This window comes from Salvelinus fontinalis, chromosome 4 (assembly GCF_029448725.1).
Source record: "Salvelinus fontinalis isolate EN_2023a chromosome 4, ASM2944872v1, whole genome shotgun sequence".
Classification (NCBI taxonomy): domain Eukaryota; kingdom Metazoa; phylum Chordata; class Actinopteri; order Salmoniformes; family Salmonidae; genus Salvelinus; species Salvelinus fontinalis.
Window position 1 is genome coordinate 10,367,605 of NC_074668.1, and position 26,219 is coordinate 10,393,823.

The window sequence follows — 26,219 nt, forward strand, 5'->3', positions numbered from 1 at the left end:
ATGTGCCTCACCCTAGTAATTTGGTCTATTTTCCCCTCTTAATTTTGCCTACTGTTCTGTAGCCTATGAAACTGTTTAGAGAAATGTAATCATAGAATATTGTAAGAGCTGTCATTGTCTGCTTATATGCCCCCTTTATTTATCCTACGGTTCTGACTTGGTGTACAGGGAGAACACTGCAAGAACGGCCCATGTTCTGAATTCTGTCACTGTACATTTCAAAAGTGCTGAACAAACAAACGAATGTCATAGCTCACTCATTAATGTCTTAATCAAAATTACGGATTGCCTCTCATCCGCTTATCCGCTTTGTTTAAGAAAGTCAGCCATATCATCTATGTTTTTTAAAAAGGCAGTAAATAAGGCTGAATGAACTGCTTCGCTGCCAGACAAGGCTCCACTGATAGCCAGGTGTAGCAGTGGTAAGGTGTTGGGATTGCTGTTGGGACTCTGCTGTTGGGAATGTCATGCCTGCTCCCACTCTCCCTCCCTGGCGCTCGAGGGCGCCAGGCTGCCCAGCATTACGCACTGTTCCCCTGCTCTGTTCCCCAGCTCTGTTCCCTAGCTCTGTTCCCCAGCTCTGTCCCCCAGCTCTGTTCCCCAGCTCTGTTCCCCTGCTCTGTTCCCCTGCTCTGTTCCCCTGCTCTGTTCCCCAGCTCTGTTCCCCTGCTCTGTTCCCTAGCTCTGTTCTCCAGCTCTGTTTCCCGGCTCTGTTCCTCAGCTCTGTTCCCCAGCTCTGTTCCTCTGCTCTGTTCCCCCTGCTCTGTTCCCCAGCTCTGTTCCCCAGCTCTGTCCCCCAGCTCTGTTCCCCAGCTCTGTTCCCCAGCTCTGTTCCCCAGCTCTGTTCCCCAGCTCTGTTCCCCAGCTCTGTTCCCCAGCTCTTTTCCCCTGCTCTGTTCCCCAGCTCTGTTCCCCAGCTCTGTTCCCCAGCTCTGTTCCCCAGCTCTGTTTCCCAGCTCTGTTCCCCAGCTCTGTTCTCTGTTCCCCAGCTCTGTTCCCCAGCTCTGTTCCCCAGCTCTGTTCCCCAGCTCTGTTTCCCAGCTCTGTTTCCCAGCTCTGTTCCCCAGCTCTGTTCTCTGTTCCCCAGCTCTGTCCCCCAGCTCTGTTCCCCAGCTCTGTTCCCCAGCTCTGTCCCCCAGCTCTGTTCCCCAGCTCTGTTCCCCTGCTCTGTTCCCCAGCTCTGTTCCCCTGCTCTGTTCCCCAGCTCTGTTCCCCAGCTCTGTTCCCCAGCTCTGTTCCCCAGCTCTGTTCCCCAGCTCTGTTCCACAGCTCTGTTCTCTGTTCCCCAGCTCTGTTCCCCAGCTCTGTTCCCCAGCTCTGTTTCCCAGCTCTGTTCCCCAGCTCTGTTCCCCAGCTCTGTTCCCCAGCTCTGTTCCCCAGCTCTGTTCTCTGTTCCCCAGCTCTGTTCTCTGTTCCCCAGCTCTGTTCCCCAGCTCTGTTCCCCAGCTCTGTTCTCTGTTCCCCAGCTCTATTCCCCAGCTCTGTTCCCCAGCTCTGTTCCCCAGCTCTGTTCCCCTGCTCTGTTCCCCAGCTCTGTTCCCCAGCTCTATTCCCCAGCTCTGTTCCCCAGCTCTGTTCCCCAGCTCTGTTCTCTGTTCCCCAGCTCTGTTCCCCACTTTTGCATTAATTGTCGTATGTCTTTGTGCTTCCCGGTTCTGACGCTGTTCCTGTCCTGTTCCATGCCTGTGGCAATATTAAATGTTCAATCTCCGTACCTGCCTCTCTACTCCAGCATCGGTTCTTACAGGGACAGCTTTATATAGGCCCTAACAGTTGTGGGCATCGTTTGTCACCATTAGAGTGCAACTAATGTATTGTTTTGTGTAATGGCTTTGCTGGCATGCATCCCACAATTATATTTTTTTTTGCCCCACCAAGATTTACATGCTAAAATGGCCATTGATTTAGGGTTAGGACACAATTAGGGTTACGGTTAGAATTAGGGTGTCACGTTCCTGACCTGTTTTCTGTTCTTTTGTATGTGTTTAGTTCACAGGTGTCAAACTCATTCCACGGGGGACCGAGTGTCTGCGGGTTTTCGCTCCTCCCTTGTACTTGATTGATGAATTAACATCACTAATTAGTTAGGAACTCCCCACACCTGGTTGTCTAGGGCTTTATTAAAAGGAAAAAACAAAAACCTGCAGACACTAGGCCCTCCGTGGAATGAGTTTGACACCCCTGGTTTAGTTGGTCAGGACGTGAGCTGGGTGGGAATTCTATGTTGTGTGTCTAGTTTGTCTGTTTCTATGTCAGCCTAGTATGGGTTCTCAATCAGAGACAGATGGTAGTCGTTGTCTCTGATTGAGACTCATATATAGGAGGCTTGTTTTGTGTTGGGATTTGGTGGGTGATTGTTACCTGTCTCTGTGTTTGTGTTCTGCACCAGATAGGTCTGTATCGGTTTTGCACATTTGTTATTTTGTATGTTGTTTGTAGTGTTTCACTTGTTCTTAATTAAACATGTTTAACACTAGCCGCGCTGCACTTTGGTCCTCTCCTTCACCCCTGGAAGAAAACCTTTACAGAAACACCCACCAAACCCGGACCAAGCAGCGTGGCAACGGGCAGCAGCAACAGCAGCAGCGATGCCAGGAGGAATGGTCATGGGAGGAAATCATAAATGGAAAAGGACCCTGGGCAAAGGTGGGAGAGAATCGCCACTCTTGGGAGGAGAAGGAGGCAGCCACAGCCCAGGAGCACTGGATTGAGGAGGCAGCACGTAAGAGAGGCTGGAAGCCCGAGAGGCTCAGCCAAAAATTTCTTGGGGGGGGGGGACAAAAGGGGCGTTTGGCGAAGCCGGGTTGGATACCTGAGCCAACTCCCCGGGCTTACCGTGGAGTGAGAGGGCGTCGTACTGGTCAGACACCGTGTTATGCGGTAAAGCACACGGTGTCCCCAGTACGCGTGCTTAGCCCAGTGCGGGCTATTCCACCTTGCCGCACTGGGAGGGCTAGGTTGGGCATCGAGCTGGATGTCATGAAGCCGGCCCAACGTATCTGGCCTCCAGTACGTCTCCTCGGGCCGGCGTACATGGCACCAGCCTTACAGGTGGTGTCCCCGGTTCGCCTGCATAGCCCAGTGCGGGTTGTTCCACCTCGCCGCACTGGCAGGGCTACGGGGACCATTCAACCTGGTAAGGTTGGAGAGGCTCGGTGCTCAAGAGCGCGTGTCCTCCTTCACGGTCCGGTATATCCGGCGCCACCTTCCCGCCCCAGCCCAGTACCACCAGTGCCAACACCACGCACCAGGCTTCCAGTGCATCGCCAGAGCCCTGTTCCTCCTCCCCGCACTCGCCCTGAGGTGCGTGCCCTCAGCCCGGTACCTCCAGTTCCGGCACCACGCATCAGGCCTATAGTGCGTCTCAGCCGGCCAGAGTCTGCCGTCTGCCCAGCGGTGCCTGAACTGCCCGTCTGCCCAGCGGCGCCTGAACCGCCCGTCTGCCCAGCGGCGCCTGAACCGCCCGTCTGCCCAGCGGCGCCTGAACCGCCCGTCTGCCCAGCGGTGCCTGAACTGCCCGTCTGCCCAGCGCCGTCTGAGCCGTCCGTCTGCCCAGCGCCGTCTGAGCCGTCCGTCTGCCCAGCGCCGTCTGAGCCGTCCGTCTGCCCAGCGCCGTCTGAGCCGTCCGTCTGCCCAGCGCCGTCTGAGCCGTCCGTCTGCCCAGGGCCGTCTGAGCCGTCCGTCTGCCCAGCGCCGTCTGAGCCGTCCGTCTGCCCAGCGCCGTCTGAGCCGTCCGTCTGCCCAGCGCCGTCTGAGCCGTCCGTCTGCCCAGCGCCGTCTGAGCCGTCCGTCTGCCCAGCGCCGTCTGAGCCGTCCGTCTGCCCAGCGCCGTCTGAGCCGTCCGTCTGCCCAGCGCCGTCTGAGCCGTCCGTCTGCCCAGCGCCGTCTGAGCCGTCCGTCTGCCCAGCGCCGTCTGAGCCGTCCGTCTGCCCAGCGCCGTCTGAGCCGTCCGTCTGCCCAGCGCCGTCTGAGCCGTCCGTCTGCCCAGCGCCGTCTGAGCCGTCCGTCTGCCCAGCGCCGTCTGAGCCGTCCGTCTGCCCAGCGCCGTCTGAGCCGTCCGTCTGCCCAGCGCCGTCTGAGCCGTCCGTCTGCCACGAGCTATTAGAGCCGTCCGTCAGTCAGGAGCCGCTAGAGCCGTCCGTCAGTCAGGAGCCGCCAGAGCCGTCCGTCAGTCAGGAGCCGCCAGAGCCGCCAGCCAGTCAGGAGCCACCAGAGCCGCCAGCCAGTCAGGAGCCGCCAGAGCCGCCAGCCAGTCAGGAGCCGCCAGAGCCGCCAGCCAGTCAGGAGCCGCCAGAGCCGCCAGCCAGTCAGGAGCCGCCAGAGCCGCCAGCCAGTCAGGAGCCGCCAGAGCCGCCAGCCAGTCAGGAGCCGCCAGAGCCGCCAGCCAGTCAGGAGCCGCCAGAGCCGCCAGCCAGTCAGGAGCCGCCGGAGTTGTCCCTCTGTCCTGAGCTACCTCTCTGTCCTGGGCTACCTCTCTGTCCTGGGCTACCTCTCTGTCCTGAGCTACCTCTCTGTCCTGAACTACCTCTCTGTCCTGAGTTGTCTCCTCTATTGTAGAGGGGAGTTGGTGAAGGTTCCTGGACCATGGTCGGGGGCGAGGGTCGCCACTCAAGGGACGCTAAGGAGGTGGACAAAGACAATGGTGGAGTGGTGCACTCGTCCACCGCCGGAGCCGCCACCGCGGACAGAAGCCCACCCAGACCCTCCCCTTGAGTTTTAGGGGTGCGCCCGGAGTTCTCACCTTGAGGGGGGGGGGGGGGGTTCTGTCACGTTCCTGACCTGTTTTCTGTTGTTTTGTATGTGTTTAGTTGGTCAGGACGTGAGCTGGGTGGGAATTCTATGTTGTGTGTCTAGTTTGTCTGTTTCTGTCAGCCTAGTGTGGGTTCTCAATCAGAGACAGATGGTAGTCGTTGTCTCTGATTGAGACTCATATATAGGAGCCTTGTTTTGTGTTGGGATTTGGTGGGTGTTTGTTACCTGTCTCTGTGTTTGTGTTCTGCACCAGATAGGTCTGTATCGGTTTTGCACATTTGTTATTTTGTATGTTTGTAGTGTTTAACTTGTGTTTCTATTAAACATGTTTAACACTAGCCGCGCTGCACTTTGGTCCTCTCCTTCACCCCTGGAAGAAAACCTTTACATAGGGTAAAGGTTAGAGTTGGTGTGTGGCTCAGTTGGTAGAGCATGGCGCTTGCAACGCCAGGGTTGTGGGTTCGTTTCCCACGGGGGGCCAGTACAATAAATAAATAAATAAAAATATGAATGTATGTACTTGTAAGTTGCTCTGGATAAGAGTGTCTGCTAAATGACTTAAATCTAAATCTAAGGTTATGATAAGGGTTAAGGTTTAGGGTTAGGGAAAATAGGATTTTTAATAAAAATGTATTTTAGGTCCCCACAAGAATAGAATAATGTGTGTATTTATGCATGTATGCACCTTGTATTGCATGCTTCTTGCAGACTTATCACAGAACAGTGCGTTAACACTTGACTAGTATTACTTTTCGTAATGCTTCATACCAGGGGCATAACTTTAACTGGGGATGGGGGGGACATGCCCCCCCCCCACATTCTGAAATTGCATTTTTGTCCCCCTCCAGTTTTAACATGTGAATGTGATACAAAAGCCGGCAACATTGTTGCCGAGCGGTCGGGTAGGCTGTTTGGAGTGTTTATCCGTCTGGATAAAAATAAAATATATATCTATATATATATACAGCTCTGGAAAAAATTAAGAGACCACTACAAAATTATCCGTTTCTCTGGTTTTACTATTTATAGGTATGTGTTTTGGTAAAATTAACATTTTTGTTTTAGTCCAGAAACTACTGACTGTGAAATTTGGTGGAGGATCAGTGATGATCTGGGGGTGCTTCAGCAAGGCTGGAATCAGACAGATATGTCTTTGTGAAGGACACATGAATCAAGCCACGTACAAGGTTGTCCTGGAAGAAAACCTGCTTCCTTCTGCTCTGACAATGTTCCCCAACTCTGAGGATTGGTTTTTCCAGCAGGACAACGCTCCATACCACACAGCCAGGTCAATCAAGGTGTGGATGGAGGACCACCAGATCACGACCCTGTCATGGCCAGCCCAATGTCCAGACCTGAACCCCATTGAAAACCTCTGGAATGTGATCAAGAGGAAGATGGATTGTCACAAGCCATCAAATAAAGCCGAGCTGTTTGACTTTTTGCACCAGGAGTGGCATAAAGTCACCCGACATCAGTGTGAAAGACTGGCGGAGAGCATGCAAAGACGCATGAAAGCTGGGATTGAAAATCAAAGTTATTCCACCAAATATTGTTATTCGTATTGTGTTGTTTAAAAATGAATATGAACTTATATTCTTTGCATTATTCGAGGTCTGACAACACTGGATATTTTGTGTTGTTTTGACCAGTTGTCATTTTGTAACGGCATTCCTCCTCCTCTTCATCTTCGGAAGAGGAGGAGTATTGAGGGAACCAAGGCGCTGCGTAGTGAAATGACATATTTTATTAACGAAAACACGAACTTGACTAAACTAACAAAAACAAAAAACGGTGTAGACAGACCTAGACGACGTACTTACATAAAACAAGAAAAAACGCACGAATAGGAAACATAGGCTACACAAACCGAACAAACCGTAAACAGTCCCGCGTGGTGTACAGACACAGACACGGAAGACAATCATCCACAACGAACACTGTGACAACGCCTACCTAAATATGACTCTTAATTAGAGGAACGCCAAACACCTGCCTCTAATTAAGAGCCATACCAGGCAACCCAAAACCAACACAGAAACAGAAAACATAGAATGCCCACCCAACCTCACGTCCTGACCAACTAACACACATAACAAACTAACAGAAATAGGTCAGGAACGTGACATAACCGCCCCCATAAGGTGCGAACTCCGGGCGCACCAGCACAAAGTCTAGGGGAGGGTCTGGGTGGGCATCTGACCACGGTGGTGGCTCAGGCTCCGGGCGAGGTCCCCACCCCACCATAGTCAATCCCAGCCTCCCTCTACCCCTAAAAATGTCCACCCATATCTTACCCCCACAAAATCCTCTTAGTAACATCCATGACAGGGACAGCACCGGGACAGAGGGATAAATCAAGACAGAGGGATAGCACCAGACAGAAGGATAGATCAGAATATAGAGGTAGATCAAGATAGAGAGGGAGATCATGATAGAGGGGCAACTCCGGACTGAAAGGCAGCTCCGGACAGAGAGACAGCTCTGGACTGAGGGGCAGTTCTGGGTATATAGCCGTTTCTGGCTGAAGGGCAGCTCATGGCTGACTGACGAATCTGGACGCTCATGGCAGGCTGACGGCTCTCGACGCTCATGGCTGGCTGACGGCTCTCGACGCTCATGGCAGGCTGACGGCTCTCGACGCTCATGGCAGGCTGACGGCTCTCGACGCTCATGGCAGGCTGACGGCTCTCGACGCTCATGGCTGGCTGACGGCTCTCGACGCTCATGGCAGGCTGACGGCTCTCGACGCTCATGGCAGGCTGACGGCTCTCGACGCTCATGGCAGGCTGACGGCTCTCGACGCTCATGGCAGGCTGACGGCTCTCGACGCTCATGGCAGGCTGACGGCTCTGGACGCTCATGGCTCTCTGACGGCTCTGGCTGCTCATGGCTCGCTGGCGGCTCTGGCAGATCCTGTCTGGTTGGCGGCTCTGGCAGATCCTGTCTGGTTGGCGGCTCTGGCAGATCCTGTCTGGTTGGCGGCTCTGGCAGATCCTGTCTGGTTGGCGGCTCTGGCAGATCCTGTCTGGTTGGCGGCTCTGGCAGATCCTGTCTGACGGACGGCTCTAGCGGCTCCTGTCTGGCGGGCGGCTCTAGCGGCTCCTGTCTGGCGGGCGGCTCTGTAGGCTCATGGCAGACGGGCGGCTTTGCAGGCTCATGGCAGACGGGCGGCTTTGCAGGCTCATTGCAGACGGATGGCTCAGACGGCGCTGGGGAGACGGATGGCTCAGATGGCGCTGGGGAGACGGATGGCTCAGATGGCGCTGGGGAGACGGATGGCTCAGATGGCGCTGGGGAGACGGATGGCTCTGGCCGGATAAGGCGCACTGTAGACCTGGTGCGTGGTGCCGGAACTGGAGGCACCGGGCTAAGGACACGCACCTTCATACTAGTGCGGGGAGCAGGGACAGGGCACACTGGACTCTCAAAGCCCACTCTATACCTGGTGCGTGGTACCGGCACTGGTGACACCGGGCTGAGGGCAAGCACATCAGGATTAGTAGGGGGAGAAGAAACAGTGTGTACAGGGCTCTGGAGACGCACAAGAGGCTTAGTGCGTGGTGCCGGAACTGGAGGCACCGAACTGGATACACGCACTACAGGGAGAGTGCGTGGAGGAGGAACAGGGCTCAGGAGACGCACTGGTAGCCTAATGCGTAGTGTAGGCACTGTAGGTACTAGGCTGGGGCGGGGAGGTGGCACCGGAAATACCGGACCGTGCAGGCGTACTGGCTCTCTTGAGCATTGAGCCTGCCCAACCTTACCTGGTTGAATGCTCCCGGTTGCCTGACCAGTGCGGGGAGGTGGAATAATCCACACCGGGCTATGTAGGCGAACCGGGGAAACCATGCGTAAGGCAGGTGCCATGTATGCCGGCCCGAGGAGACGCACTGGAGACCAGAAGCGTTGAGCCGGCCTCATGACACCTGGCTCAATGCCCAATCTAGCCCTACCAGTGCGGGGAGGTGGAATAACCCGCACTGGGCTATGCACTCGTACAGGAGACACCGTGCCCTCTACTGCGTAACACGGCGCCTGCCCATACTCCCGCTCTCCACGGTAAGCCTGGGAAGTGGGCTCAGGTCTCCTACCTGCCCTTGGCCCACTACCTCTTAGCCCCCCCCCAAGAAATTTTTGGGTGTTACTCACGGGCTTTTTGGGCTTCCGTGCAAGACGCGTTCCCTCATAACTCCGGTTCCTCTCTCTCTTTTCCTCCACTCTCCGAGCTGCCTCCAGCTGTTCCCATGGACGGTGATTCACTTTAGCCCATGGTCCTTCTCCGTTAAATATTTGCTCCCAACTCCACAAGTCCTGTATACTTGCCCGTTGCTCAAAACTCCGCTGCTTGGTTCTGGATTTTTGTTGGGTGATTCTGTAACGGCATTCCTCCTCCTCTTCATCTTTGGAAGAGGAGGAGTATTGAGGGAACCAAGGCGCAGCGTAGTGAAATGACATATTTTATTAACGAAAACACGAACTTGACTAAACTAACAAAAACAACAAACGGTGTAGACAGACCTAGACGACGTACTTACATAAAACAAGAAAAAACGCACGAATAGGAACATAGGCTACACAAACCAAACAAACCGTAAACAGTCCTGCGTGGTGTACAGACACAGACACGGAAGACAATCACCCACAACGAACACTGTGACAACGCCTACCTAAATATGACTCTTAATTAGAGGAACGCCAAACACCTGCCTCTAATTAAGAGCCATACCAGGCAACCCAAAACCAACACAGAAACAGAAAACATAGAATGCCCACCCAACCTCACGTCCTGACCAACTAACACACATAACAAACTAACAGAAATAGGTCAGGAACGTGACACATTTTCTGCAAATAAATGCTCTAAATGACAATATTTTTACTCGGAATTTGAGAGAAATGTTGTCAGTAGTTTATAGGATAAAACAAAAATGTTAATTTTACCCAAACACATACCTATAAATAGTAAATCCAGAGAAACTGATAATTTTGCAGTGGTCTCTTAATTTTTTCCAGAGCTGTATATTTTTTCCCCCCCCCCCCCCCCCCCCCACGTCTAAAACCAAAGTTGCGCCCCTGCTTAATTCTGTACCTTTGGGAGAAGATGTCCCTGTATGGACTGCCGTGCTGCATGGCGAAGCCGTAGCCCCGATCTGGTGCATTGCTCCCCACAGTGTAGAAGGAGCAGTCCTCATCGTTGATGGCCACATACTCCAGCACCGCCGCATCCCACACAAAGGCAAAACGCCCGTACTTCACCTGAGAGAAAAGTTAAAACACAGACATAAAAACTACTGAGTGTATTCATGAGGGTTAAACTGCTGTGTTCTGATGGGCTACGCCCTTTCTTGTAATTCTATTTCTATGATTAGAAACAGATATAGAAACACACAGCACTATACAAACTATATGTTGACACTCGGGTAGAGAGATGGTAACATGATTGAACATGAACATTAACCGTGACTAATTTTGTCTTATGTGGAGTAGGGTGAAGTGTTGCCCCTAGATGCTGATCTTGGGTCAGTTTTTGCATTTTCCACAGTAGTCAAGGTCAGGATTTTTTCCCTTGTTTTAATTGTACTTGGTCCCTGACAAATCAATCAATAAAATCTAAAAGAAGACATACATGATTAATTTACCCTGTAATTGGAATATAATATGTTATTTTAATTTGAAGCTGTAGCGAGTGCATGTTATAGCTTAATATTCATCACTCACTATGTCAGCCCTTTCATCTGTTTCAAGGGGGGAAGTCTAGGTTAAAATGGTCTACGTCCCAAATGGCACCCTATTCCCTATATAGTGCACTACTTTGACCAGGGCCCATTGGGAAAGAACTGTATTTGGACTCTGATGTATCATTAACTGTAATGGTACTTTATGAGATTTTCAGGCAGCTGACACCAGTCTGTGTCTGGGCGGGGTTCAACGTGACTGCCCATGTCTGAATATGAAATACTCTTATTTGGTGATTTGGCTCAAACAGTCGACCCTGAGACGAGGAAATCAGACAGCTACCCTATGGGTACATCCCAAATGGTACCCTATACCTTTGATAGGGCACTACTTTTGAGTGCACTGTATAGGGAATAAGGGGCCATTTGGTAAGCAGTATCTTCCTTCTCCTGGATTCCCTTTATTTTTTTATTTACTATTTTACCTTTATTTAACTAGGCAAGTCAGTTAAGAACAAATTCTTATTTTCAATTCAGGGGCAAAACGAAAGATTTTTACCTTTCGGTTACAAGTCCAACAGTCTAACCACTAGGCTACCTGTCGCCCCATTATATCACAGGGTCTTACAGATTTGCTTCCAGGAAAATGATGTTGGGTCAATCAGTTCTACTGGCTTGGAAGTGAAGATGACATCTGACCACAAGCATACACAGTGGTTGTTGAGGTTACTAGTCAATCATAGCCCGCAAGGAGTTTTATGGGATCAGAATGCACATTTTGGGATTTATGTACTCAACAAAATTCAACAGAAACACAATGGCGCAATATCTTTCTGCATGTACTGACGTTTCCCTCTGGGAAAAATAAAAGCAATTATATTATTTTCTTTTGTATTCTATTCTATTTTATGGTTGTCACATGCAAAACAGATGTGAGCTAATAAGATTTGTCTCCTTGTTCAAATATGCTTTTATGACATTTTTTTACCCCTTCAAATGTCTCTTATCTCCTCCCTGTCTCTTGTGCCCTCTTTTCTCAACACTTGATGGGTGTTTCTTTGTTTTTGAGAGAAGGCTATTATAATGGAATACACGGTTGATGATGATATTATCTGCAATAACCCAAAATCCATTTAAAACTAATGATATAATAATGGGTGATCTAAATAGAAAGGTTTTGTCAAGAATGGGGCGGGATCCTTCTGAACATTTATATTGTATAATTTCCTCCACATATGAGAAATGTCCTTGAAAGTGTCTAGTGAAAGTTGATCTACTTCATCACATGACATCATTAAAAAATATAACAAAGTGATGTGCAAAACATTTCCTTTTATGAACACTTTAAGTCCTTTAAAATGTTTATGTGCTTGTTCTTATCCCTTATAATGTCAAACATCTATTGCGCAAGGGCAGGGAAGAAATGCCGAGATTCCTATTGATTACCAAACCATTTTCTGAGGAGAGCACGGAAGTGTAAAAAACAAGCAGGTACCACAAAGACCTCGCCGTATTGATGCGATTCCAAGAAAAACAACTATTAATAGACTAGTAGAAACATAGAAAAAAAGAGAGAGGGAACAGGAGGAGATGAAGGGTAGAAGTCAGGTAGTGGTTTAGTGGTGGCTCATGATGAGAGGAAAAGCAGTGAGATACGTCTTTTCGTATGGAGCGAGTGCAGCCTGCCTGGAGCCATGGCAATCAGAAGGGCCCTGATAATTATTGAAAGGCATTGTCGTCAAACACCGGGTACCCGGTGAATCCTAATCACATCATTGTCTTTTCTCGGAAATATGACTGCACTACTCACTAGATCCGTAATCGTGAAATTAAAGCCGTTCATCCGTTCCCCTGGGGTGCGCTGGGGTAGCCTAATGTCCTTTACGTGAAATATGTTTGTTGTCATTAGTTGTATAGCGTTTTTATTTTCGCATCATCATTTAAAAGCAGGTGATGGCCTCGAAGCTGAGTTGTAATTACCGTGCCGTGAGTATACATAGTGTTTAATGCTTAATTAACACAAATGCCCTTCCTTGCGCAATTTCAAACACATGATACTGTAGATTACTCCGATGACAGGGTCTACATTGTGGACAGAATACATAGGGGAAAAGTACATGACATTAAAGGTACAACAAACCAAATAAATCTCAAGTTTGCGATTAATAAATACTGTAGATCAAAATCAAGTCTAACACACTAGCAATTTAATTTGCAAATCGCCGAACTCCCCCCTTTACGGCACATGTTTTAGATTGCTAACTGGTTGTGATTACTGTAAATTATTTCAAGCGCTAATTATTTCAAGCGCTAACGTTGTAGAGGATTTAGAGCTTCACCCTCAGCTTAAATGAGGAGATCCTTATTTAATTACACATTTTTTAAACATTTATAAGAACTACCATGGTGGCGAATATCAGACAGAAGACTTGGGAGAACAGGCTAGAGCTATGTGTGTCTCAAATGCCATAGGGCTCTGGTCAAAAGTAGTATGCTATATAAGGAAGGGTGCTATTTCTGACTCAGACTTCTTTGTGGCTTGTTCAGCTCATGTTCTCTAGCAGACTTCAAAAGACTGAAACACTGAAGGGCATGTTTTCCAAGAGGAGGCTCACACTTCATCTTGCTTCATGATTAAAGTCCTCACACATACCTAAAGTGGTATTTTCTCTCAATCAGTTTAAGTTAATTAGAAGGGGCTCATATTTAGGGTTTCAACTCCCTAAAATGGTGGTTAATGCTCGTGCTTTGTTCTTCATGTCTGGGCTATCTCAAATGATTCTGTGGCAGCACACAACTGGTAGAGAGTCACAAAGTGAGGAACTCACAGCGACTGCATGAGTGGACTATTCAAAAAGTATGTTGACATTATGTACAAATCTGTTATAGGCGTGTATAAAGTAGAGGGTTCCAAAGGTTAACAATGAGAATTACTGGAATCAAGGGTTAGGATTAACGTAAGGATTAACGTTAGGGTTAGAGTTACGGCTAAGGTTAGGATTAACGTTAGGGTTATCGTTAAGGTTAGAGTTAAAGGTTAAGGTTAGGGTTTGGATTAACTTTAGGGTTAGCGTTAAGGTTAGAGTTACGGTTAAGGTTAGGGTTAGGATTAACGTTAGGGTTAGAGTTGCGGTTAAGGTTAGGGTTAGGATTAACGTTAAGGTTAGAGTTACGGTTAAGGTTAGGGTTAGGGTTAGCGTTAAGGTTAGAGTTACGGTTAAGGTTAGGGTTAGGGTTAGGATTAACGTTAGGGTTAGCGTTAAGGTTAGAGTTACGGTTAAGGTTAGGGTTAAACTTAGAGCTACGGTTAAGGTTAGGATTAACGTTATGGTTAGAGTTACGGTTAGGGTTAGGGTTAGGGTTAGCGTTAAGGTTAGAGTTACGGTTAAGGTTAGGGTTAGGATTAACGTTAAGGTTAGAGTTACGGTTAAGGTTAGGGTTAGGGTTAGGATTAACGTTAGGGTTAGCGTTAAGGTTAGAGTTACGGTTAAGGTTAGGGGTAGGGTTAGGATTAACGTTAGGGTTAGCGTTAAGGTTAGAGTTACGGTTAAGGTTAGGGTTAGGATTAACGTTAGGATTAACGTTAGGGTTAGAGTTACGGCTAAGGTTAGGATTAACGTTAGGGTTATCGTTAAGGTTAGAGTTAAAGGTTAAGGTTAGGGTTTGGATTAACTTTAGGGTTAGCGTTAAGGTTAGAGTTACGGTTAAGGTTAGGGTTTGGATTAACGTTAGGGTTAGCGTTAAGGTTAGAGTTGCGGTTAAGGTTAGGGTTAGGATTAACGTTAAGGTTAGAGTTACGGTTAAGGTTAGGGTTAGGATTAACGTTAAGGTTAGAGTTACGGTTAAGGTTAGGGTTAGGGTTAGCGTTAAGGTTAGAGTTACGGTTAAGGTTAGGGTTAGGGTTAGGATTAACGTTAGGGTTAGCGTTAAGGTTAGAGTTACGGTTAAGGTTAGGGTTAAACTTAGAGCTACGGTTAAGGTTAGGATTAACGTTATGGTTAGAGTTACGGTTAGGGTTAGGGTTAGCGTTAAGGTTAGAGTTACGGTTAAGGTTAGGGTTAGGATTAACGTTAAGGTTAGAGTTACGGTTAAGGTTAGGGTTAGGGTTAGGATTAACGTTAGGGTTAGCGTTAAGGTTAGAGTTACGGTTAAGGTTAGGGTTAGGGTTAGGATTAACGTTAGGGTTAGCGTTAAGGTTAGAGTTACGGTTAAGGTTAGGGTTAGGGTTAGGATTAACGTTAGGGTTAGCGTTAAGGTTAGAGTTACGGTTAGGGTTAGGGTTAGCGTTAAGGTTAGAGTTGCGGTTAAGGTTAGGGTTAGGATTAACGTTAAGGTTAGAGTTACGGTTAAGGTTAGGGTTAGGATTAACGTTAAGGTTAGAGTTACGGTTAAGGTTAGGGTTAGGATTAACGTTAAGGTTAGAGTTACGGTTAAGGTTAGGGTTAGGGTTAGCGTTAAGGTTAGAGTTACGGTTAAGGTTAGGGTTAGGGTTAGGATTAACGTTAGGGTTAGCGTTAAGGTTAGAGTTACGGTTAAGGTTAGGGTTAAACTTAGAGCTACGGTTAAGGTTAGGATTAACGTTATGGTTAGAGTTACGGTTAGGGTTAGGGTTAGCGTTAAGGTTAGAGTTACAGTTAAGGTTAGGGTTAGGATTAACGTTAAGGTTAGAGTTACGGTTAAGGTTAGGGTTAGGGTTAGCGTTAAGGTTAGAGTTACGGTTAAGGTTAGGGTTAGGGTTAGGATTAACGTTAGGGTTAGCGTTAAGGTTAGAGTTACGGTTAAGGTTAGGGTTAAACTTAGAGCTACGGTTAAGGTTAGGATTAACGTTATGGTTAGAGTTACGGTTAGGGTTAGGGTTAGCGTTAAGGTTAGAGTTACGGTTAAGGTTAGGGTTAGGATTAACGTTAAGGTTAGAGTTACGGTTAAGGTTAGGGTTAGGGTTAGGATTAACGTTAGGGTTAGCGTTAAGGTTAGAGTTACGGTTAAGGTTAGGGTTAGGGTTAGGATTAACGTTAGGGTTAGCGTTAAGGTTAGAGTTACGGTTAAGGTTAGGGTTAGGATTAACGTTAGGGTTAGCGTTAAGGTTAGAGTTACGGTTAAGGTTAGGGTTAGGGTTAGGATTAACGTTAGGGTTAACGTTAAGGTTAGAGTTAGGGTTAGGGTTAGCGTTAAGGTTAGAGTTACGGTTAAGGTTAGGTATTTACACAATGTGGGTGCAAAGCAACTGCTTTTTCTACGTTGTGTTTTCAGGTCAGGATACCTGAGGTGGACCAGGCACGTATCCACCAACCGTCTCAGAGTAGAAAATGGGTCGTAAGTGCTGAGAATAGAGACGTTTTACTCCTACTCTTATAGGTCAAATAAAAGCTATGCATGAAACCTCTTTAGTCATAAGAGTCACACCAAGTTGACAGATATTTAGGAGACCTCATGTGCTGTCATAACCAGTTAAGAGTTACCAACAGGCATCTTGACAATAGAAAAATGCAGGAAGTCAGTGGTTGAAGTTGTTGATGTTGTCCAAATAATATTTTGATATGTCAATATAATCAATCCATAAATAATCTTGATCTACATGCAACAGTATCTCTTGCACTTTGTCAATGATTTCACAGGAGGCATATTTCAATATGATATTCCTAAATACTTAAAAGTTGAGCAACTGAAGGAATCTAGGGCCTATGTTAACTTTGATTGCGTTCGATGAAAATCAGAGACCTTTAAAACGTTGTATGCAACATTATCGGCAAGTGACTCGATGCCTATGTCACGCGGGACTAGGTGGGTGAAGGAATCAGACGCAGAGAGAGATCCACTTGGGAAAAATATTCCTTTTACTCTTGCACACAAAAAATGATAAGCCCAAACATACAGGGCGCAGAGAACAACTTGATCACCCAAAACACAGGGTGCCAAGTAAATAGAAAAAATAATACACCTTTACCTAAAACACACACACATAACATAAAGACAATCCCGCACAAAACAAGGGCGGGTCTACCTACTAAATATAGGGAAGCTCATTAGACCAAACAATACAAATACAGGTGAAACTAATAAGACACAACAAACAGACAAACGAAAAAGGGATCAGTGGCGGCTAGTAGGACGGTGACGACGACCGCGGAGCACCACCCGAACAGGCAGGGGAGCCAACTTGGGCGGAAGTCGTGACAGCCTTCTGTAATGCCTACTGTGCCAAAGAGATTTAGGGTTGTTAAACAGGAGTGACGAGTGTGTTGATATAATGGTAATTTTTGTCAAAATTACGCTTTTTACAACCATCAGAATTGGTTAAAAAAAAATGTTTATGCATGCCAACATACAGTATTAGACAATAATTAAGAGTAGGCAAATTGATTATGTCATGTGGAAATGTCCACATTTGATGTACAGTCACATTCACTTAGGTTGTCTGAAGAGTGCTATAGAGTTCACAGTCTGGTCATGCTTCATCAGGATTGGTTATTCCCCAATTTACAACAATGTCAATAAGTGTCATCACTATATTTCCTTTGCGGTACCTCAAATTGTCAAGAACACCAGCTGAGTTGATTTTACTCCTGTCTCAGAGTTTGTCTGTGCAGTATCTTCACATCATCCTAAATCCTACTCTGAACTGGGAGTTTTTTTACTCTTAAAACAGGTTTTAACAAGATTCCTAAGACCCTTTTTGATGCGTTATGGATACCATCCCAAGTCAGTAGAAGGTCAGACTACCTGAGGAAGACTAGGTCAGTCACAGACCAAGGCTACCTGAAGAAGAACAAGGCTACCTGTCACAGACCAAGGCTACCTGAGGAAGACCAAGGCTACCTGAGACAGACCAAGGCTACCTGAGGAAGACCAAGGCTCCCTGAGACAGACCAAGGCTACCTGAGGAAGACCAAGGCTACCTGAGACAGAACAAGGCTTCCTGAGAGAGACAAAGGCTACCTGAGGAAGACTACCTGAGGAAGACCAAGGCTATCTGTCACAGTATCTGTCACAGACCAAGGCTACCTGAGAGAGACAAAGGCTACCTGAGGAAGACTAAGACTACCTGAGACAGACCAAGGCTACCTGAGGAAGACCAAGGCTACCTGAGACAGACCAAGGCTACCTGAGGAAGACCAAGGCTACCTGAGACAGACCAAGGCTAACTGAGAAAGACCAAGGCTACCTGAGGAAAACCAAGGCTACCTGAGGAAGACCAAGGCTACCTGAGACAGACCAAGGCTTCCTGAGACAGACCAAGGCTACCTGAGACAGACCAAGGCTACCTGAGACAGACCAAGGCTACCTGCGGATGACCAAGGCTACCTGAGACAGACCAAGGCTACCTGAGACAGACCAAGGCTACCTGAGAAAGACCAAGACTACCTGAGGAAGACCAAGGCTACCTGAGACAGACCAAGGCTACCTGAGACAGACCAAGGCTTCCTGAGGAAGAACAAGGCTACCGGAGACAAACCAAGGTCACCTGAGACAGACCAAGGTCACCTGAGACAGACCAAGGTCACCTGAGACAGACCAAGGCTTCCTGAGGAAGAACAAGGCTACCGGAGACAAACCAAGGTCACCTGAGACAGACCAAGGTCACCTGAGACAGACCAAGGTCACCTGAGACAGACCAAGGTCACCTGAGACAGACCAAGGCTTCCTGAGGAAGAACAAGGCTACCGGAGACAAACCAAGGTCACCTGAGACAGACCAAGGCTTCCTGAGATACCAACAATACCGTCCTTTCTCAATTCAATTCCAGGGCTTTATTGGCATGGGAAACATGTATCTCTCTCTCTCTCTCTCTCTCTCTCTCTCTCTCTCTCTCTCTCTCTCTCTCTCTCTCTCTCTCTCTCTCTCTCTCTCTCTCTCTCTCTCTCTCTCTCTCTCTCTCTCTCTCTCTCTCTCTCTCTCTCTCTCTCTCTCTCTCTCTCAAATTATTATAGAAAAAAGGGCTGACGCTCAAACTATCTTAGATTACTGGGATCCATGACTGACGGAGCATCCCTCTGCACCTCCACCACCCTCTCGTGATAGTTAGGTCTCCCCCAGGACATGTGGATACACAGGGGATGGCTAGGGAGCAGTAGAGAGAGGAGAGGAGAGAGGGAAGAAGATGAAAAGGAATGTGTGAAAGTTCCCGTGTCCCGATACACAATCAATTAACATCACTCCTCCCTCTGCTCCTCAGCCTCCTCTTATACTCTCTCTCTCTTTCGCTCTCTCACTCTCCCTCTCGCTCCCTCCCACTCCCCAACCTTCTGTTTGCACTGACAGAGCTTCCTCTCTAAAAGTCCCTCGCCGCCTTCCAGCTCCCTCTCCAGGCTCTCTCTGCATCTGTTCAGATGCCTCACGGGCCCCCCACTCTCTGCCCCTCTCGCTCTCTCTCCATCCATGCATTTGTTTGTTTTCAAGGAAGCAGGAAGCATTTTGTGATAAAACCACAGTGAGTTTTTACTCGGATCATTCTGTACTATGGTTGGTCTTTGGGCTCAGTGAAGATAGTCTTTCCCAACAGCACCTCTATCACAGTGGTGGGCACCAGTTGGCACACAGGTGGCATACCCACCCGTCGCATGTGCGCTTGACAGTAACAGCGGTGACAGACCGGTGCCGTGTGTGACAACTTCTTCTCCGCCGTTTGTTTTCCACCTTCATTAAAGCTAGAATCTGCAGTTGCTACATCCATTTTGGACTTATAAATGAATGATACTATATATACCCATTGATTTTTGAAGAATATAACTTATGCCTTATGAGCTTAGTTCAACTGTTGTACCTCATCAGAACCCAAACTTGTTTTCCTCCAGTGTTTGTTAAAAAGTTAAAAGTAAAGGAACACGGTATAGCTTCAAAACTATAATTTTGATATCATGGATGTTCAGTCCTTGCATCCATTGCTCTGTCTATGAACAACAGCTGGTGCACGAAATCTAAGGAAGTCTCTAGATTTTGCTCGCCTGAAGTAGAGAATATTGATAGTGATAAAATAGTGATAAATTGCAGGCCACACTACTTGCCAAGAGAGTTTTCAGCTATACTTTTCGTGGCTGTTTATTTACCACCACAGACAGATGCTGGCACTAAGACCGCACTCAGTCAGCTGTATAAGGAAATAAGCAAACAGGAAACCACTCACCCAGAGAAGGCGCTCCTGGTGGCCGAAGACTTCAATGTAGGGAAACTTAAATAAGTTATACCAAATTTCTATCAACATGTTAAATGTACAACCAGAGGGAAATTTTTTTTAGATCACCTGTACTCCACACACAGAAACGCGTACAAAGCTCTCCCTCGCCCTCCATATGGTAAATCCTACTACAACTCTATCCTCCTGATTCCCGCTTACAAGCAAAAATTAAAGCACGAAGCACCAGTCACTCGGTCTATAAAAAAGTGGTCAGATGATGCAGATGCTAAACTACAGGACTGTTCTGCTATCACAGACTGGAACATGTTCCGGGATTCTTCCGATGACATTGAGGAGCACACCACATCAGTCATTGGCTTTATCAATAAGTGCATCGAGGACTGTAGAAGAAGCCATGGATTACAGGCAACATTCGCACTGAGCTAAAGGGTAGAGCTGCCGCTTTCAAGGTGCGGGACTCTAACCCGGAAGCTTACAAATAATCCTGCTATGCCCTGCGACAAACCATCAAACAGGTAAAGCGTCAATACAGGGCTAAGATTGAATCAAACTCCACCGTCTCCGACGCTCGTCTTATGTGGCAGGGCTTGCAAACTATTACAGACTACAAAGGGAAGCACAGTCGCGAGCTGCCCAGTGACACAAGCCTACCAGACGAGCTAAATCACTTCTATGCTCGCTTCGAGGCAAGCAACACTGAGGCATGAGAGCATCATCTGTTCCGGACGACTCTGTGATCACGCACTCCATAGCCGACGTGAGTAAGACCAAAATACAAAGTCAAAATACACAAGGTTGCGGGGCCAGACGGATTACCAGGACGTGTGCTCCGGGCATGTGCTGACCAACTGGCAGGTGTCTTCACTGACATTTTCAACATGTCCCTGATTGAGTCAGTAATACCAACATGTTTCAAGCAGACCGCCATAGTCCCTGTGCCCGAGAACACTAAGACAACCTGCCTAAATGACTACAGACCCGTAGCACTAACGTCCGTAGCCATGAAGTGCTTTGAAAGGCTGGTAACGGCTCACATCAACACCATTATCCCAGAAACCTGAGACCCACTCCAATTTGCATTCCGCCCAAACAGATCCACAGATGATGCAATCTCTATTGCACTCCACACTGCCCTTTCCCACCTGGACAAAAGGAACACTTATGTGAGAATGCTATTCATTGTCTACAGCTCAGCGTTCAACACCATAGTGCCCTCAAAGCTCATCACTAAGCTAAGGATCCTGGGACTGAACATCCCCCTTGCAACTGGATCCTGGACTTCCTGACGGGTCGCCCCCAGGTGGTGAGGGTAGGTAGCAACACATCCGCCGCGCTGATCCTCAACACTGGAGCCCCCAGGGGTGCGTGCTCAGTCCCCTCCTGTACTCCCTGTTCACAACTCCAACAACATCATTAAGTTTGCAGATGACACAACAGTGGTAGGCCTGATCACCGACAACGACGAGACAGCCTATAGGGAGGAGGTCAGAGACCTGGCTGGGTCGTGCCAGAATAACAACCTATCGTTCAACGTAATGATTGTGGACTACAGGAAAAGGAAGACCAAGCAGGCCCCCATTCTAATAGACAGGGCTGTAGTGTAGCAGGTTGAGAGCTTCAAGTTCCTTGGTGTCCACATCAACAACAAACTAGAATGGTCCAAACACACCAAGACAGTCGTGAAGAGGGCACGATAAAGCCTATTCCCCCTCAGGAGACTGAAAAGATTTGTCATGGGTCCTCAGATCCTCAAAAGGTTCTACAGCTGCAACATCGAGAGCATCCTGACTGGTTGCATCACTGCCTGGTACGGCAGATGCTCGGACTCCATCCGCAAGGCACTACAGAGGGTAGTTTGGGCTAAGCTGCCTGCCATCCAGGACATCTAAACCAGGTGGTGTCAGAGGAAGGCCCTAAAAATTGCCAAAGACCCCAGCCTCCCCAGTTATAGACTGTTCTCTCTACTACCGCATGGCAAGCGGTACCATAGTGCCAAGTCTAGGACAAAAAGGCTTCTCAACAGTTTCTACCCTTAAGCCATAAGACTCCTGAACAGGAAATCAAATGTCTACCCGGACTATTTGCATTGTGTACCCCCCCCCCCCTCCAACCCCTCTTTTACGCTGCTGCTACTCTCTGTTGATCATATATGCATAGTCACTTTAACTATACAAATCAAATCAAAATCAAATCAAATTTTATTGGTCACATAGACATGGTTAGCAGATGTTAATGCGAGTGTAGTGAAATGCTTGTGCTTCTAGGTCCGACCATGCAGTAATATCTAACAAGTAATCTAAAAGTTTCACAACTACCTTTTACACACAAGTGTAAAGGAATTAATGAGAATATGTACAAATAAATATCTTGCTGAGCGATGGCAGAACGACATAGGCAAGATGCAGTAGATGGTATAGAGTACAGTATATACATATGAGATGAGTAATGTAGGGTATGTAAACATTATATAAAGTGGCATTGTTTAAAGTGACTAGTTGATACATTTATTACATCCAATTTTTAATTACTAAAGTGACAAGAGATTTGAGTCAGTATGTTGGCAGCAGCCACTCAATGTTAGTGATGGTTGTTTAACAGTCCGATGGCCTTGAGATAGAAGCTGTTTTTCAGTCTCTCGGTCCCTGCTTTGATGCACCTGTACTGACCTCGCCTTCTGGATGATAGCGGGGTGAACAGGCAGTGGCTCGGGTGGTTGTTGTCCTTGATGATCTTTTTGGCCTTGCTGTGACATCGGGTGGTGTAGGTGTCCTGGAGGGTAGGTAGTTTGCCCCCGGTGATGCGTTGTGCAGACCTCACTACCCTCTGGAGAGCCTTACTGTTGTGGGCGGAGCAGTTGCCGTACCAGGCAATGATACAGCCCGCCAGGATGCTCTCGATTGTGCATCTGTAAAAGTTTGTGAGTGTTTTTTGTGACAAGCCAAATTGCTTCAGCCTCCTGAGGTTGAAGAGGTGCTGTTGCACCTTCTTCACCACACTGTCTGTGTGGGTGGACCATTTCAGTTTGTCCGTGGTGTGTACGCAGAGGAACTTAAAACTTTCCACCTTCTCCACTACTGTCCCACAATGTGGATAGGGGGGTGCGCCCTCTGCTGTTTTCTGAAGTCCACGATCATCTCCTTTGTTTTGTTGATGTTGAGTGAGAGGTTATTTTCCTGACACCACACTCCGAGGTCCCTCACCTCCTCCCTGTAGGCCGTTTCGTCATTGTTGGTAATCAAGCCCACTACTGTAGTGTCACCTGCAAACTTGATGATTGAGTTAGAGGCGTGCATGGCCACGCAGTCATGGGTGAACAGGGAGTACAGGAGAGGGCTGAGAACGCACCCTTGTGGGGCCCCAGTGTTGAGGATCAGCGGGGTGGAGATATTGTTTCATACCCTCACCACCTGGGGTCGTCCCGTCAGAAAGGCCAGGACCCAGATGCACAGGGCGGGGTCGAGACCCAGGGTCTTGACTAGTCTCTCAAAGCACTTCATGATGATGGAAGTGAGTGCTACGGGGCGATAGTTGTTTAGCTCAGTTACCTTAGCTTTCTTTTGAACAGGAACAATGGTTGCCCTCTTGAAGCATGTGGGAACAGCAGACTGGGATAGGGATTGATTGAATATGTCCGTAAACACACCAGCCAGCTGGTCTGCGCATGCTCTGAGGACGGCTAGGGATGCTGTCTGGGCCGGCAGCCTTGCGAGGGTTAACACGTTTAAATGTTTTACTCACGTTGGCTGCGGTGAAGGAGAGCCCACAGGTTTTGGTAGCGGGCCTTGTCGGTGGCACTGTATTGTTCTCAAAGCGAACAAAGAAGTTGTTTAGTTTGTCTGGGAGCAAGACATCGGGGTCTGCGACGGGGCTGGTTTTCTTTTTGTAGTCCGTGATTGACTGTAGACCCTGCCACATACCTCTCGGGTCTGAGCCGTTGAATTGAAACTCTACTTTGTCTATACTGACGCTTAGCTTGTTTGATTGCCTTGCGGAGGGAATAGCTACACTGTTTGTATTCGGTCATGTTTCCGGTCACCTTGCCCTGATTAAAAGCAGTGGTTCGCGCTTTCAGTTTTGCATGAATGCTGCCATCAATCCACGGTTTCTGGTTGGGGAAGGTTTAATTAGTCACCGTGGGTACAACATCACCAATGCACTTACTAATAAACTCGCTCACCGAATCAGCGTATATATCAATTTTGTTGTCTGAGGCTATCTGGAGCATATCCCAGTCCACGTGATTGAAGCAATCTTCAAGTGTGGAATCAGACCTGAGCATGGGCGTTTCCTGTTTAAGTTTCTGTCTATAGGCTGGGAGCAACAAAATGGAGTCGTGGTCAGATTTGCCGAAAGGAGGGTGAGGGAGGGCTTTGTATGCGTCGCGGAAGTTAGAGTAACACTGATCCAGAATTTTGCGCATTTGATATGCTGATATAATTTAGGGAGCCTTGTTTTCAGGTTAGCCTTGTTAAATTCCCCGGAGACAATAAATGCAGCCTCAGGATATGTTGTTTCCAGTTTACATAGAGTCCAATGAAGTTCTTTCAGTGCCGTCAAAGTGTCTGCTTGGGGGGGGATATACACGACTGTGATTATAATCTAAGAGAATTCTCTTGGTAGATAATGTGGTCTGCATTTGATTGTAAGGAATTGTAGGTCAGGTGAACAAAAGGACTTGAGTTCCTGTATGTTATTATGATCACACCACGACTCGTTAATCATAAGGCATACACCCCCGCCCTTCTTCTTACCAGAGAGATGTTTGTTTCTGTCGGCTCGATGCGTGAAGAAACCAGGTGGCTGTACCGACTCTGATAACGTATCCTGAGTGAGCCATGTTTCCGTGAAACAGAGAATGTTACAATCTTGTCAAGAGACTGGACATTGGTGAGTAGTATACCCGGGAGCGGTGGGCGATGTGCCCATCTACGGAGCCTGACTGAAGACCGCTCCATCTGCCCCTTCTGTGGCGCCATTGTTTTGGGTCGCCTGCTGGGATCCGATCCATTGTCCTGGGTGGTGGACCAAAGAGAGGATCCGCTTCGGGAAAGTCGTATTCCGGGTCATAATGTTGGTATATTGACGTTGCTCTTATATCCAATAGTTCCTCCCGGCTGTATGTAATAAGACTTAAGATTTCCTGGGGTAACAGATGCATTCATTCAATACATATGTACATACTACCTCAATTAACCCGACCAACCAGTGCTCCCGCACATTGGCTAACCAGGCTATCTGCATTGTGTCCCGCCACCCACCACCCGCCAACCACTCTTTACGCTACTGCTACTCTCTGTTCATCATATATGCATAGTCACTTTAACCATATCTACATGTACATACTACCTCAATCAGCCTGACTAACTGGTGTCTGTATGTAGCCTCGCTACTTTTATAGCCTCGCTACTGTTTTTCACTGTCTTTTTACTACTGTTTTTATTTCTTTACTTACCTATTGTTCACCTAATACCTTTCTTGCACTATTGGTTAGAGCCTGCAAGTAAGCATTTTACTGTAAGGTCTACACCTGTTGTATTCGGCGCACGTGACAAATAAACTTTGATTTGATTTGATTTGATTTTGAAAGTGGTAAAAAGATTTCAGGCCCATCCCTCATCTTTTTACCAAAACAGAGGTAGGGTAAAAAAAATATTGTTTGAACTAAGAATTGTAGCTTTAATTAGCCTTGAGTTGTCATTACTTCTCTTTGTTTCCCCAGGAAAAATAAAAAACAATTAATAGTCTATCACCAACCATATGCAAATTGGTGAAGCAATTTCCAAAGACGGATAACTGATAACAGAACCCAGAATAATTAGAAACAGATGTTGGAGAAACAGTCCAGGACAGATCATTGGGCTAGAACTAAAATGCCTTTGCTAATAGGTTCTGGCATAAAATTATATAAACATTTTCCATTATTTAAAAAATAAAATAAATGTATCCATAATGAACTCCTGCTCAGTTGTTTCAACAGTATGTACTGTCTTTTGAAACATGCAGAAACAATGGATGGATTCAGATGAAAGACCCAAGAGACTACCTGTATGGTGCATGCTGGGTAGAGATTCAGACCCAGGAGACTACCAGCTACAGTATGGTGCATGCTGGGTAGAGATTCAGACCCAGGAGACTACCAGCTACAGTATGGTGCATGCTGGGTAGAGATTCAGACCCAGGAGACTACCAGCTACAGTATGGTGCATGCTGGGTAGAGATTCAGACCCAGGAGACTACCAGCTACAGTATGGTGCATGCTGGGTAGAGATTCAGACCCAGGAGACTACCAGCTACAGTATGGTGCATGCTGGGTAGAGATTCAGACCCAGGAGACTACCAGCTACAGTATGGTGCATGCTGGGTAGAGATTCAGACCCAGGAGACTACCAGCTACAGTGTGGTGCATGCTGGGTAGAGATTCAGACCCAGGAGACTACCAGCTACAGTGTGGTGCATGCTGGGTAGAGATTCAGATGAAATACCCAGGAGACTACCAACTACAGTGTGGTGCATGCTGGGTAGAGATTCAGATGAAATACCCAGGAGACTACCAGCTACAGTATGGTGCATGCTGGGTAGAGATTCAGACCCAGGAGACTACCAGCTACAGTATGGTGCATGCTGGGTAGAGATTCAGACCCAGGGGACTACCAGCT

At 47.7% G+C, this 26,219-nt stretch overlaps 1 protein-coding gene across 2 annotated transcripts in view; it reads right to left on the reverse strand.

The window, feature by feature from the left end:
* The window catches only part of LOC129853067 (glutamate receptor ionotropic, delta-2), a 691,695-nt gene that overhangs the window by 32,436 nt on the left and 633,040 nt on the right, over positions 1-26,219 (reverse strand). For both annotated transcript variants that reach the window (XR_008759076.1, XM_055918729.1), the window contains exon 14: positions 9,845-10,011. Coding sequence is in view for 1 of the 2 variants with exons in the window: in XM_055918729.1 (XP_055774704.1) it covers positions 9,845-10,011 (167 nt within the window). In the remaining variant the exon portion in view is untranslated. The remainder of the gene's footprint in view (positions 1-9,844; positions 10,012-26,219) is intronic.